The sequence below is a fragment of the Chenopodium album genome, chromosome 1, assembly GCF_948465745.1.
Source record: "Chenopodium album chromosome 1, dcCheAlbu1.1, whole genome shotgun sequence".
NCBI classification, from domain to species: domain Eukaryota; kingdom Viridiplantae; phylum Streptophyta; class Magnoliopsida; order Caryophyllales; family Amaranthaceae; genus Chenopodium; species Chenopodium album.
The window spans coordinates 10,570,438-10,585,582 of NC_137834.1; the positions used below are offsets into that span (position 1 = coordinate 10,570,438).

General features: G+C 32.9%; 1 protein-coding gene across 1 annotated transcript; it reads right to left on the reverse strand.

The window, feature by feature from the left end:
• Nucleotides 1–4,284: 4,284 nt before the first annotated feature.
• On the reverse strand, nt 4,285–12,393 carry LOC145641985 (uncharacterized). The gene is made up of 7 exons (XM_081693030.1): nt 12,020–12,393; nt 11,504–11,634; nt 11,089–11,126; nt 10,384–10,994; nt 9,100–9,180; nt 6,083–6,145; nt 4,285–4,893 (listed from the first exon to the last, which is right to left on the reverse strand). The coding sequence occupies exons 1-7, from the start codon at nt 12,071–12,073 to the stop codon at nt 4,837–4,839; spliced, it is 1,035 nt and encodes a 344-aa protein (XP_081549156.1). The 5' UTR covers nt 12,074–12,393; the 3' UTR covers nt 4,285–4,836.
• Nucleotides 12,394–15,145: the final 2,752 nt, after the last annotated feature.

Here is a 15,145-nt window from a genome sequence, read left to right on the forward strand (position 1 = left end):
ATTCAAATATTAAATTGTATAATTATTCAATTCAATTTTTTCTTTCATAAAAAAAATTCAAGTTTTTTTAAAGTTTTTTTTAATTTTTTTTTTTAAAAAAAAAAAAGAAAAAAGGGTAAGCCGTGGCCCGTGGGCCGGCACGGCCCGCCTCCACCGTGGGCCGGCACGGTGGCCGGCACGACGGGCGGCCCGGCACGGCACGACCGGCACGGTGGGCCGTGCCGTGCCGTGGACAGGGATGCTTGAAGGCAGGCCCGGCACGGCACGGCCCGCCTCCACCGTGGGCCGTGCCAGGCCCGGCACGACACTGTACCAGGCCCGCCTAGGCACGGCCCACGGCAGGCCCGGCACGGCACGTGCCCAGCACTAGGTGTAAAGCTTGGATTATTGGTGAATAATCAAAAGATTGGATTAATAAAAAAAGACCGAGTAAAGATTGGCTTATTAGAGTCAAATTTTCCTAATAATAATAATAATAATAATAATAATAATAATACACTCCGGATGTTTAGAGTAGACATCTTCCTTTCTCATCTTCCTTTCTCTTTTTCTTCATCAGTGTATGGCTCCTACAAGCGTGTGTACCTTGCATCGTACCACCGTTTCGCAAAAAGAACATATTATACAAATGTAAAGAATATACAATTGTAAGGAAAATAACATACTATTATAATGTAAAAAACATATACCTAAAGTAAAAAGAACATATTTGCACCAAAAAAAAGTGAAAAAAACATATGTCCATGTTCTTTGATGGATCTTTTACCAAAATGGCTACTTTGACAAAATTATTTACCAAAACGGCTAATTAAAAAATTTTAATTCCCAAACTAGCTAAATTTATTGATTTGAAAGGATATTATTATTATTATTATTTTTTTATATTCCTTTGAACCGGTTCGGTTCACTTTTTTTATATATAAAAAGAATTAGTTTTTTTTTTTAATTTTGGTTTTATTTAAATTCTAATGACATAGTTTAAAATATCGATCCCATTAATAAGAACAATAACAATCAACATAATATATACGCAGCAATTCTCAATTTTTAATAAAGTTACACAAAATAAACACCCACTCAAAATATTCATATTAGCCGACATCAACAAAGAGTATACAATTAATAGATATGAAAAGATGAACAATACCTTAAAATCCCTTATCGTCATATAAATTTGCGATAGTCTTGATAGAACAATACTACTTAAAATTCCAGATTTTTGTGATTGATATGATCAAGATGAAAAATTAGGGCTTTTAATTATTTTTTTTATCGAAATTAGGGTTCTGCGAGTCTGCAACTGTTTACGTTATTTGTAGTTTTGTATATTGCTTAAATGTTCCAACTTAAAAAAATTTAATGAAATAAAAAATAAAAAATAAAAAAAAAACCAATTTTTTTTAAAAAAAAAATTAATAAAGAAAAAAAAAAAAAAAAAAGGTGAACCAAACCGATTCAAAGGAAATAAGATACAGATAAATACCTTCCAAGTTAATAAATTTAGGGATCTTTTTAAAAAAATAATAATAAATTAGCTAGTTTGGGAATTTAATTTTATAATTAGCCGTTTTGGTAAATACTTTTGTCAAACTAGCCATTTTGGTAAAAGATCCTTCTTTGATTGTCAGTGTAATGAACTTTTATTTGTGGTATAGTGTTCATTGCTTATTGTAAAATGTTAATTTTATCATAAAATTATGGTAGATATATATAAATAATGTTCATTACATAATATTTTTGTGTTCTTTATTAACATTATAGATGTTCTTTAGATATACAAAAAAAAAACATAAAATTGGATGTTCTTTACAAAACTGCTATATGTTCTTTAAAAATACAGTGGTATGTTCTTTACAAAACAACTACATGTTCTTTTCGCGCTTTTTATCTGTACCAAGCAAGGTAGAGGTTGGTGTACCTTAAAATTTGCACTTCTTCATTGGGGATTTAGAGACAGACATTGTTACTTTGCTTAAACCAGTACAAAAGTTCTCCAAGGTCAGGATATTGGTGATGGAGCAGCATCTTACATATTTGTTAGGACTAGTTTTGCTATAGCTTGAGGAGTGGAGGCTTAAATCCTTTCTCAACTACCTACTAATTTTATGTAAATTTTTTGAGTTTTTAATAATAACTAGCATTTTGGCCCATTCAATGCACGGGTTATAATATAGGTTATTTCCCTACCTTATAAAAAGTGAGAAAACACTCTTATGAATAGTGCATGGACATTTATATCCCTAAAAATGTTCTTTTACATATTTACCCTCATTGAATTCAAAAGCCTTAAAATTGTCTCTTGAATCACCAAAATTGATTAATTATTTGTGTTTATTTCAATATTTAAAGCATTTTGTAGAGTTTAGACTCTCCATATTTTACACTCTCCATTTTTTACAAAATATGTGATTATATGATGACTTGTTTAATTTATTTAATTAGTCTCATAAATAAGTACTTAAAAATTACTATGCAAATAGATATAATAAAATATATATACCATGCAAATATGCATAAGGCATATAGACCACCAATAATAATTCTCCTTAAAGGGTTAGCCATCTGCGCGCATCGCGCGCGTAAGAATCCCTAGTTTATATAAATGTATGCTTTTCAATAGTTGAAACTACGAAGTTATTGTTACATGACTTTTGAGGTAAATGCTTGTGAAAATTTTATTTTATTTTATTTTTTAAAAAAAAAAAAAAAGAAAAAAAAAAGAAGGTGAGAGTGGAATTGTGAAAGAATAATTAATTTAGTTAATTATATATACATGAATATTGTAGAATATGAAATGACATATTAGTTTAAGCTATATTTAAGTTTAAGAGATAAAAAGACTATTTTTATTATACTTCATATGTTTATGTAATAGTTAATTCAACTTTATTCTATCATGGTAGAAATTAAACACTTCATTTTTTTACTTAAATGTGCAAGTTACGGAATGCACAAAGACTTTAACATTATGTAATATTTTTAATTTAATTTTTTTAATATTGAATAGGTAAGGGAAGTAACATTTGCATATGAGTGAGTTTTGAGGACATGTGGCATATGAATTATTGTGGTTTGAGTTTTTAAATACTAAGTATAATAATAATAATAATAATAATAATAATAATTTCCTAAAAAATAATAATAATAATTCTTATACGTGGCTAACCACACCATGTGGCCAACCATCATAATGATTATTTCGTTAGTATTATAAAAGTTACTCGGTCAGTGCTATAGAGATCAGATTACTTTGTTTTTTTACAGGTTATCACTTGATATGGCTAATCCACACAAGACGCAACTGCTACCGCACCATCTTTCATTCTTTCCAAGGGAAATTTCCGGTATTGCCAACAATGCAGTGACCCGTAGAATGTTTTCGGTTATTTCAAATATACTGTTAATACAAGCAACCTCACCAAACAAGATAACTAAATTCATTTTGGCTTCTTGAGTTTCAAAAGTTACTAGAGTCAAACATAATGAACGAACAGCATCTGTCTAACCATACAAGTACATTCAGATACCTTGGACCATACAAGTCATACGAGTCGACACTCGAGACTCTAGCAACATACTTCGTACTGATACTGGTCATACAATTTAGCCGCCAACATAGAAGCCAAAGGATTTTTATCAACCACTTTAGTATTTTACTTCCTGAAACTTGTTGCTACTTGCTTTAGACTTATTTCAAATCTAGTACAAGGAATAAATTTAAAGAAAAATTCAGAGCTAATTATATTCAATTAATATTTTTAAAAAAAAAGCACATAAAGAAACACTATCTTACTACGGAGTAGTTACTAGTGTAAAATGCTCTGCCAACGGAAATTGATTTGAGCTCACCACTAATTAATTTTGGCTCATCCCTATGTGAGAAGGGCATAGAAAACTGTGTTCTCGCATAAAGGTGTGCAAAAACATTTTCCCCTGCCAACCTATTGTTCTGTAATTACAACATAGCGTTAGAATTAGAATCACATTCCTCTATTCTAATCCTGCCATTACAAAGGGTGGACGATTAGTTGGAAAAATAAAAGCGTTTAATTTTGATCTTTTTTCCACCCAAACCATTACATCCACCTGAAGACCACCTTTAACAGCGGAAAAAACAACCCAACATAGTTGCTACTAGCAAATGTTCAAGTTGGCCTGATTTTAATCGATCAAGACATAAGCAAAGCACAAAGCTCTCTGCTTATCTCGTCGTACTTGCCTGACCATCACAACCCCCCACAAAGCCACAACCATCACCCACCATAAAACCAACGACAATAAAGATAACAATTTCTAATATCTTTATTATAGGCATTGCCTTATTCATGTCAATACATACAATAGTCATGGCAAAAGTTATCAGGAGCCGTGACTGCAACACTCTTCATTCATCTGCCACATTTCCAGAATAATCCACCTAAATCAAAAGCCAAATGCATACAGAATTTCTGCACCTTCACAGAATTGAAGGTTTTAGACAGTTAGTTCCAAAAAGTCACATTCACAGATATTGCTCAACAAAAAAATTACACTGAACATGCTGAGAGCTAAGCTTAGAACTAAAACAATCCCTGCCTTCTTTAATTTTCAATCTCAATTGCAAAATCATGGCAAAAAATTTCAATTATCATACATACATCAACTACTCATCTTGCCCACATTACAAGCATGATTTATAAATGGTGGAAGTGGGTAATCTTGACAACAGTATAAGGGTCTCTTATCAACCCAAGGGTGAACAAAGTCTAAGAGTATCCATTGTGTAGATGAACAGCTGCATACATGCCCAACACAAATTTCGCAACTGGATATTCTAGAAAGTTTGCAGATGCCAGCTTATGGATGCCGTCTAGAACGAGACACAAGGGATTGAAGTATCTTCTTTCTAGGCCCCTGCAGAAGATAATCAACATCCATCAATCACAAATGAAAGTCTAATCAAGTAGTCATAAGATCATAGCCAATATTAGCTGTCGTCATTTTCAATTTTCCAGTACCAAAAAAAAACCATAAATAAAGCATTTGGTTTCTCAGAAAGCTAAGAAAATCAGAGTTCTTTGTTTACTCTTCCTCTCTGCCCTTCCCTTGACGTTTTCCCATCCAAACACAACATAAAAGTAAATCCTGGGATATGCTGCCCTCAGTAAAAAGGGGAGGGGGAAAATTTAACAAGAAATTCTTCCCTACATCTTTACATCTGCATCTCAATTTATAAGAAATCAAATACCTAGAAGACCATCTATGCTACTGAAATAGAAGTATTAGAGATGCATTCTTTTTTCTTTTTTTTTTTTTTTTTTTTTTTTTGACAAAGAGATGCATTCTTTTTTTTTTTTTTTAACAGACCACATCAACAACTAGTGCACGAGATTCTCAAGAGAGATCAAGGTGCTAAAATTAATTATTGGAACAAATCAAACATCATAGCCTGAGTTGAACATTTATGGAAGAGCTGCTTTCCCACTCCACTTTCTTCACAGATGGCAAGTTTCAAATTTTCCAGAAACAAGACGTAAACAAAAACAAATAAAAAAAGAAGGATTACACTGTAAATCGAGAGTATTGAAGTTTTTACAGGACCTCAAAGTGCATGCAAAATCCCAAATAAAAATGAAATGAATCCATAGACTTGAAGTCACATGCAAAATGAGTAGCTGATATTCCTTAATTCTTATAGATATAAAGTAAACATTTGACAGAAATGGTTATTTCGTTATTAAATATACATTCCATTCTCTAAAGATACCAAAGACAAAAGAAGTTATTTATAAAAAGTAAAAGAAAAAAAAAAAAAAAAAAAAAAAAAGGTCTTTAAAGATACCAACTAGGGCAAATGGATGAATGTAGATTTGACTGGTGCATATGCAATACAATACATCTGATGTGCGTATATATCATCTAGGATTAAAAGTTCCACAGTTCATTGTTTTTGTCAAGTAATTTGAAACTGAGCTCAGCATATTGCAAACGAAAATGCCAAGAGACAGCTGACATATAATTAATGAAAGGATGACAAGGATCTTTTAAGAAACTCTACAGAATAGGGGGGAAACAAAAGGACAGAAGGAATATTGTGAATTACCATAGGTACACCCAATTCTTTCAAGTCATTGTCACCCAACTGCTTCAATGCATTCATGTCTATCTGTTCAAGGAAAAAGTAAAATTAATCACATAATCAGCATACAAAATCCAAGGAAGGAGAAAAAAAGTTTGATAGCACATAACACCAAGTTCCTTTGTTATCGGCATGTCTAAGTTGAGCACTAAAATATCCTATAGTACCATCTAGATCAGACACGGATAAAAAAAAAATGCAGAGCTATAAGATAAATGCTTTTGCTCTAATATGATAGATACAATATCCGTACTAGTATTATAATGTTAGTCATGCTACTCACTTACTCAGTAGGGTTAAATTTATAGTACATAGAATCTCTTTTATGATAGGTACGTATATCATATACTAGTGCTATAGTCATGCTACTTGGATTAAAATCATCTAATTGATAGTCCAGGTAACATGAATGATGTCAAGTAGGGTTTTTCAATCAACTAAATCAGGAATATATAGCCAATGATGTCCTTTATCCAACATATGACAAATATATCCAAGAAAGGGACATAATGCTTTATCCAAACAGTATAATTTTACTCACTTTCCATATTTAAAAGGACTACGATAGTAGACCAATTTAAGCTCAGCACACATTCCATGTCATCAAAAAATTACTTAAGACATAACCTACTCATCTTATCCTCCACACAGCTTATCTGATACAAGCTCGGTTTCCAGCAAAGCCCTTCTACGACTTTTTTTTCGTCTTTTTGAAACTCAGCACATTTAATAGAACAACAATGCTTAATTGGTTATTGGGTTTACAAAATCTCAATGAAAGTAACTTTCCGACCACAAAAGGAAACATAACTTCCCTCTTTCATATAATATTGACTAATGCCATAATAGAAAATCATACGAGTAAATGACCAAATGGTATGATAATTCTGGTTACAAGTCTTAACAGATGTGTATGACAGATAATTTACAAAGAACTACATATGGCACTACTAAGGATTAAAGGCTTTGAGCTAACCCAATAAGGTCAGGAAACTATAAGGCTTAATGATAGAGTCATAAGTGTGCATTATTTTTATTATTTTTCTCTTGATACTATAATGGGTTTTAACGGTTTAACAGTGTTTTATGTAATTTTACTTTAAGAGACGCAAATTATTACTATGTCATTTGTTTATAGGAAGGAAAATTTTGGAACAAAATGTATTTTACTACTGCTCGGGATTAAAGGAAGTGAAAACTACAAGTTCATGGCAACTCACACTTGTCTCAAGCCCAAAACTATTAAATTAAGTAATAAGCCCAAGTGGGATTTTATGTCTAGCAGACCTCCGTTTGACAAAAGCATAGAGCACCTCAAAGTCTCAAACCCTCTCCATCCTTCTTGCGAAAGCGGCAAAGGAAAATCTTGAGCATGATTCACAAGATTCTCAAATTGGCGAGCAAGAAGAAATTGGAAATTTATTGTACTTTGATTCGATTGATACTCCATATTATTGATTAAAACTAGTTTAATTATACTTTAAACAAGCCATCTTTAGTGTAATTGGGTAGTTTTATTACTAGTTTTAACTTGTGATACGTAATTGTCCTCGTTAATGCCATTAGTAGCAATTAGTTGTTAGATTAGTGACTAAAACTTCTTAGATACCTAAGATTATAAACACTTTGAGTTGCAAAATCCGAGCTTGTGAGATTGTGGCTTAGGTTGAGTACTTCTTAATTATCAATGTTGTTAATTAATCAAGTCTAGAGAGCTTGTTCTAGATTATTAGTTAGTTAGACAATAATCTAAGAGCTTGCTTGGTTTATTCAATTAAGAGAAGTTTTGAATACTATTTTGTTTTCTCGAGTTATGAGTGATTTATTTAATTCAATGATCAATTAATATTCCGATACTAATATAAGGGGGGCGTTTGGTTCGCAAACTGGTATGGGGTTGAAATCAGGAATGAAACCATAGTGGTATGGGTTTGGAACTCGATTCTTAATACCGTATGTCTGGTATGATTATGGAATGCAATTTTTTTCTATTGTTTGATACCTTAAAGTATGGGAATAAGCCAAACCCACCTCCCCCCCCCCCCCCCAAGGTTTCTAAACCCCATACCTTGGGGGTTTGAGGTATGGGTTTGAAACTCTTAAAATCATAAAACAAACATAAGGTATGGGTTTAAACCATTCTAAACCCATACCTTATATCTTAATTAAGTGAACCAAAAACCCCCTATAAGTCTCCTGATCCCTATTTTATTATTCTTGATTTTAACGTCTCTTAGTTTTATTAGTTTACTAATCTATAATTATAATCTAGTTTGTAAATAAGTTCTTTAGATCATCTACTCTTTCAAATATGGGTTTATAACTTACTTAAGTTATAGTTTGATAAAATCAATTCTGTGGGATCGACCCTAGCTTTCCTTACTACATTTTTAGGAGGTTATAGTTAGGTTTATTTTTGGCCTAATAGTCGTAACACTTAAGCAACAAAGCATGACCAAAAAGGTAGCAACTAGTAAGTGTCAACATAGACAAAGACATTAAGTCTAAATCCCTACCCATACAACACTTTAGACATTCTTGGAGTGAACTTAACAAACTTTTATTTCTTGAAAAAGCACCTTAATCAATCAAATCTCTGCATTGTTATTCAGAAAAGGCTAAGTGGAGACGGTGTCTAGGTCACATACATGTCTATTTCATGAAATATGGCTCAAAATGAATAATCATATTATCAAAATCCATGTTAAATACCAGAGATAAGTACCTGCCTTGATAATTTTATATTCAGAATAGCTAGCACAAATAACAATTATAAACCTAGTGTAAAAGGCTATTTCACGTTTAAGTCTACTCATAAAAGCACATTAATTTTCCTAAAATGTATTCAAATCTCCATCTCCTAATCTGAAGCTGAATAAATATTCATACTACAACCTATCTCATTCCGTATGACTTTAACGATCAGCGGTAAGATATATAAAAAAAAAATAATAAATAAAAAATAAAAAAAAAATACACACCTCCTCAGCCTTGAAATTAATGATGTACTTATCCAACCCGAGAGAATGCAAGAAGCTATCAACAGTGGGGAGTTCATCAACCTGCAAAGGTTATCGTAGTCAACAAACAGAAACAGGAGAACACAACCCATAAGTCAGATCAAAAATCATCAACTTATGAAAGTAATCTTTCATAGTAATGGGTACCATAATGCTTTGGTCTGCAGCATGTAAAATTTCATAAAAGGAGCAAAACAATTAGCCAGTCATCAAGCATCCTCTTTTAATCATCCCAATTAAAAAGAAGGAAAAAAAAAGAATCTTATCATATACTCCCTGCGTATTTTATTACTTATTCTATTTCTCCATGCACGGAGTTTAAGGAGGAACGGCAGAAAGTAATAAAATATGATGGAAGTGGGGCTGGTTGAAGAATAAAAATCTTAAAAAGCAAAAGTGAGTATAGGTGGAGGGGAGAGAAAATATGCAAAATATTAAAATATGATATTGGGGGACCACTAGTGGGGAGGAGAATAGTAAAATATTATTAAAATTTTCCAAAAAAAAAAAGAAATGAAGCAAGTATTAAAATACGGCCGCAAAAGGAAAGTAGAGCATGTAATAAAATACGGAAGGAGTACATATAAATCTCTTATTCATCAAAAAAAAAAAAGGTTCCATTGTTCCAAGTCCATAACAAACATGTCTTAACTCTAACTTAACATTCGCATATCCTCATAAACAAGACATAAAACCCAACACAATTGCTTTTGGTAACTATTCTGTCGAAAGTAACAAAAAATTCACTACCTAAATCAGCATCTCTTCATTGACACAAACTTATGAGTTGATTATCATCTATAGTTATTGGAATATGCACAAGCTTCACCTGTTGTCTGTTGACCTACTGTCTCTGTTTCTAATCTAAAATTACCACCCCTTCTATTTCCATGTGAAGCACGTCACAATAGGAAGCATTAACATCTACATTTGCATAAACAGATAAACCCAAAAAAAAAAAAAAAGAACCCTACAACTGTTAGATCTATAAAAAGGATTTTCAGTACTAGCATCATATAACAGTTCTCTTGCAGCAAAAAAAAAAAAAAAACAAAACAAAAAAAAAAAAAAAAAATTCATATAACAGTTCTCTAGATGTAGTAATTATTTAGCCACATACAATTTAGGAAAATCCAATGAGTCCAAATTTCAGAAGGGCAGGGCATAAATATAGTATACAAGTTCTTCTCTGCCAAACTCTAATGACACTCAAATGATTAAGGTAACATAGAATGCAACTCATACCGTGGATGGGATCTTGTGCATAATTCCACTTGCTTGAGAATAATGTGGAGGAAGAGGTACAGAAGACTTAACAGGAGCAGCAGAAATAGAAGGTTTTGACAGAAAGGGTGAAGAACTGACAGGTCTTTGTGGACTAACTCTCACATATGAACTTGATCTCCCATCATCATATGCCCTTACCGCCCTTCTCTGCAAATCTTCCCTACTTCTTTCAGGAGATATCCCTCTATGAGCAGAAGAATGATATAGCCTCTCCGGGGACCTTCGTCTCAAATTGTCCAAAGTCCAGGAAGAATAAGTTCGGCCAGGGTCCGCTGCAGACAACTCACTTGTGTTTCTTGAGGAAGGATACCGCCCTAATATGCTAGCATCCCTCTGTTCAAGCATAGGGTGCCTAGGTATTCCAGTATTCCTCTTTTCATCTAGAGGATGTCGAGTACTAACATTAGACTCAGGAGGACGCATGGACTTACTACCCACTGAAGGTCGAGAGGTCCTACTCAACAGTTTATCTCGGAGATCAACATTACCACGTACAACACTGTTCTGAGATTGAATTGTGTTTTTTTGCATCAATTTAAATCGAAGATCATCCTGACGAAGATGTGTATCTTTAAGGTTCCAAAGGCAACATGGTCAGTAACAGGAAAATAAGCTCTGAAATACAGAATGGAAAACACTCTAATGCTCATAAAAGCTCATTACCATTTAAGCTACTTGTGCCAAAGCCCTCCCCACGTTGCCTGAGAATGAGAAACATAGGATATTAACTGCCAAAACCAAGAAAGAAGACCATAATTGATCAGACATCTATCCCATTTAGGACTAATTGCAATGTGCAAATCAACAATGATGACATTCTGATGGGTTGCATATCATACATGATTGGCACGTTCGATAAACCGGATACGGAGTATCAAGAAAGCAACAGAAAAATGAAACAGTAGGTTGATTCTAAACAAAGGAAGCAGCAAAGCTCCTATTAAATTCAGGATGACATTCTGATGCAATAGCCATCAACAAACACTACATAATACTTCGTATAATTCAAGAAACTAAAACAACATTGTGATTTGTGAACTCTAAAACATCTACTAAGGCAAGGGGCAAGGTAACGCACCGCTTGTTGTACGGATGATATCTATCATCAGAATTACCACCCAGTCTATCTCTGATAGATCGTTTGCTTCCTGTCATTGCTCGGTCATTGCGAAACCCTTCCTCCGACAAACCACCTGCCTTCTTCACCACCTACATTCACTCATACCCATTAATTAATCAAAATCAATAGCAACACCCCTTAAAAATCTTCAATCAACTGATGTCACGTTCTATAAACACTATAATAAAGTTGCAATTTTAAGATTCCATGTTTCGGCGAGCTTCGAGTTTTCCCAAACAATTACCATTGTTATATATAAACATCATATCCTCATTTCTTCACCATTCTCCCAATTTCAAAAAATTCATATCTTTATTCACTGGTACTACTCAGTTTCAAACATATTCACCATGCTTACAATCTCTCTAAAACAATGGCAAAAATTAACAATCAATAAGTAACTAAAACCCTAAATTTGGGTTAAAATTTAAAATTGATGATTTAAAAAAAAAAAAAAAGCATAAAGAAATGTACCCGACCACCACGACCAAGAGTAACGGTAAAACCAGGCCTCAAACTTTCCGACATTAGAAATTCTCAAAACTTTCAATAAATTATGAATCTCCCAAAAAAAAAATCAAAAAAATTAGTACTGAGAATAATTTTGATTCGAAAGCTGACGAAACAGAAGATTTATAGATGAATTAAACATTGAAACTTTCGAACAGCGACGACAACTAAGAAGAAAGAGATTGGAAGTTTCAGTGATTTGGGAGAGATTAAAATGGAGGTTGATTTCGAATTTAGGGTTTTATTTTTCCAAATTTTTCCCCTTTTCTGAAAAAGTTTGAATGTTGGAACGAGAAGCAAAATGTTGAAGAGAGAGAAGGAGGTGGTGATGCAATGGGCCTTGATGAAACTTTATGTAGGCCCAAATATAAGTTAGACATTAGCCCGTATGTAGTGATGTTTTTTCCGATAGAATGGGTTTGCCCCTATTCACTTCACCATAAAAAAATATGGAAAAGTTTTGTATACACCCGGTTTTCAGTAATTTACTGTACGACGGGTTCACTTTTGTCAGATTTAATGTCACTTTTGTCAAATTTAGTGTCGCTTTTGTCAAATTTATCAATGAAGCATAAATAACTCATATATATATCAGGGTAACTTTTATGCGTTTTAGTGTAACTTTTGCGCATTTTATTGTCACTTTATAACGGATGTACAGTAATTACTGAACATCCGTTTTATTTAAAAGTTTGTGAAAAAATATATATATACTACCTCCGTTAACAGTTATTTGCAACGAAAGGGACATGCGCGGACTCCTAGGCGAAAGTTTTAAAACATGATTATTGAAATACAAGGGTAATACTTAAGTATTAATCTAATTTTTAAAAAACCACAATTAACCAAAATCAATAAACCACCAAACTCAGAACCCAGATTCACCACCACCACTAAAACCCAGAACCCACCAAAAACCACCACCACTGAACCCAGAACCCACCGAAAACCACCACCACCGACACCCAGAACCCACCGAAAACCACCACCAACAAACCTACTGAACCCACCACCACCGAAGACCACCAACACCCAGAAAACCACCATCAAAACCCATTGAAAACCACCAAAATCCACTAAATACCACCACTAAAAACCACCACTATAACCTATCGAAAACAACCACCAAACCCACTAAAAACAACCACCAAAACCACGAAATCCCCAATCAAACCACCCCCATCCCCCCACGAATTGAGTTAATTCCAACCACCACCACCACGAATTGAATTAATCCCAACTACCACCATAAAACCCAACACCACCTAGACCACCCACAACACCTACGAAAGCTTGAACACCACCTAGACCCCCGACACTTAGATCCACCCACGAAACCCACAAAACCTTGACCACCATATCCACGATACTCGTGCCGCACAAAACCACCTCCAATTTTAGATCTCCATGGAAGATGGGGATGATGAAGGAGGAGTGAGATTTTGATGGTGGAGGAGAGAGATTTTGATGATGAAGGAGGAAAGAGAAATTTTGTTGATGAACCACGAAGGGTGAGTGAGATTTTGATGAATATGATGATGAATGAGGAGTGAGAAATGTGATGAACTAGATGAATGTTGAGAGGTTTGGTTTTTTTACAGATTTGATTTTTTTCTTTAGAAGATTAGATGAGTTAAGTTAGGGTTATAATAGAGTATAGTTAGTGAAATAATTAAAGGAGTAAGTTGGTTAAGTGAGGGCAGTTTGGTCATTTCAAACAAAAAAACTTACCAAAAGAGGAAAAAAATCAGTTTGTTGCACATAATATATAGCACCTGTTTTTGGTAAATGTTGCAAATAACCGTTAACGGAGGTAGTATATATATATATATATATATATATACGAATTAAAAATAATTCAATTTAGTAAAAATATGTTCACTTTAATAAGGTTCCGTTCACTTTATTTTATTTTTGCTGAACTGAAATTATTTTTATTGAAACAAAATTATATTTGCTGAACTTAAATTGTTTTTACTGATTTTTTGTTATAATTATTCTTTAAGATAACTGAATTTTACTGAACATAACTTATTTTTACTGAACTAGATTTATTTTTACTGGAGTGAAATTAATTTTACTGAACTGAACTTATTTTTACTGAATTGAAATAATTTTTACTTAATATATTTTTTTTAAGGTGAAGTGAACATGGCCTAAATATTATTTCAATTCATTAAATTTAATTTCAATTTTTTTTTAAAATCGATAACTTTAAAGAAGAAATGTAATAGTGAATCAGTAAAAATAATTTCAGTTAAATAAAATTAATTTCAATTCAGAAAAAATAATTTCAGTGCAGCAAAAATAAAGTGAAGTGTTATTTGATTTCTACTCATCAAAAATTATCTGTAGACTTCGGGCTTGTTCTGATTTATTGAAATGAAATGATTGGAGCTGAACTAAACTAAACATAACTGGATATTTTATGAGTGAAGGAAATTAAGAACTAAGACCCTATTCTCTTCACCTTAAAAAAATAATCACTAGTAGAAAAAGTGTTATTTGTAACTGGCGAAATTGACTTTTTGTAACTGACATTGTTGGTTGCGAATGCCACCATTACAAATAGTAAAATTTATTCGTAACCGGCTAATGTTAGTTACAAATAATGTACTATTTGTAACTGGCTTAACTAAACGCCAGTTACAAATAGGCTATTTTCCAAGTTAGAAAGCATACTATTTGTAACTGGCGTTAAGTTATGCCGGTTACAAATAAAGTATTATTTATAACTGGCATAGCCTAACGCCAGTTACAAATAGTGTTTTTATTATAAATAAAATGGTAGCAGTAGCAAATTCCTCTACTACCACCACCCGTACACTACATTTATATATTTTTTAATGTAAAGATATTAATTGTTAATAAACTTTTATAAAATACAATAACTATCGATCTAACCAATATAAGACCAACTTTAAGCGACATCTTGTAAATTATATTGAATTGATGTATTTGTAAATTACAGATATTTCTCACAATTCACAATAGATAATACTCTAACTAAAAAAAGCTAGTTAGTTAATTGATATAATGGTCCACCCCTAAAGAGCAAAAATAAGAGCACTCATGACTAACCACATGAGT

What these genes read in the sequence shown, in the direction of transcription:
- LOC145641985 (XM_081693030.1), bottom strand. Translation starts at nt 12,073, where the DNA reads ATGTCGGAAAGTTTGAGGCCTGGTTTTACCGTTACTCTTGGTCGTGGT. An exon ending in TGGCACAAGTAGCTTAAATG is followed by an intron (nt 10,995 to 11,088) that starts GTAATGAGCTTT and finishes GGAACCTTAAAG; the next exon opens with ATACACATCTTCGTCAGGAT. An exon ending in TGCACAAGATCCCATCCACG is followed by an intron (nt 9,181 to 10,383) that starts GTATGAGTTGCA and finishes TAACCTTTGCAG; the next exon opens with GTTGATGAACTCCCCACTGT.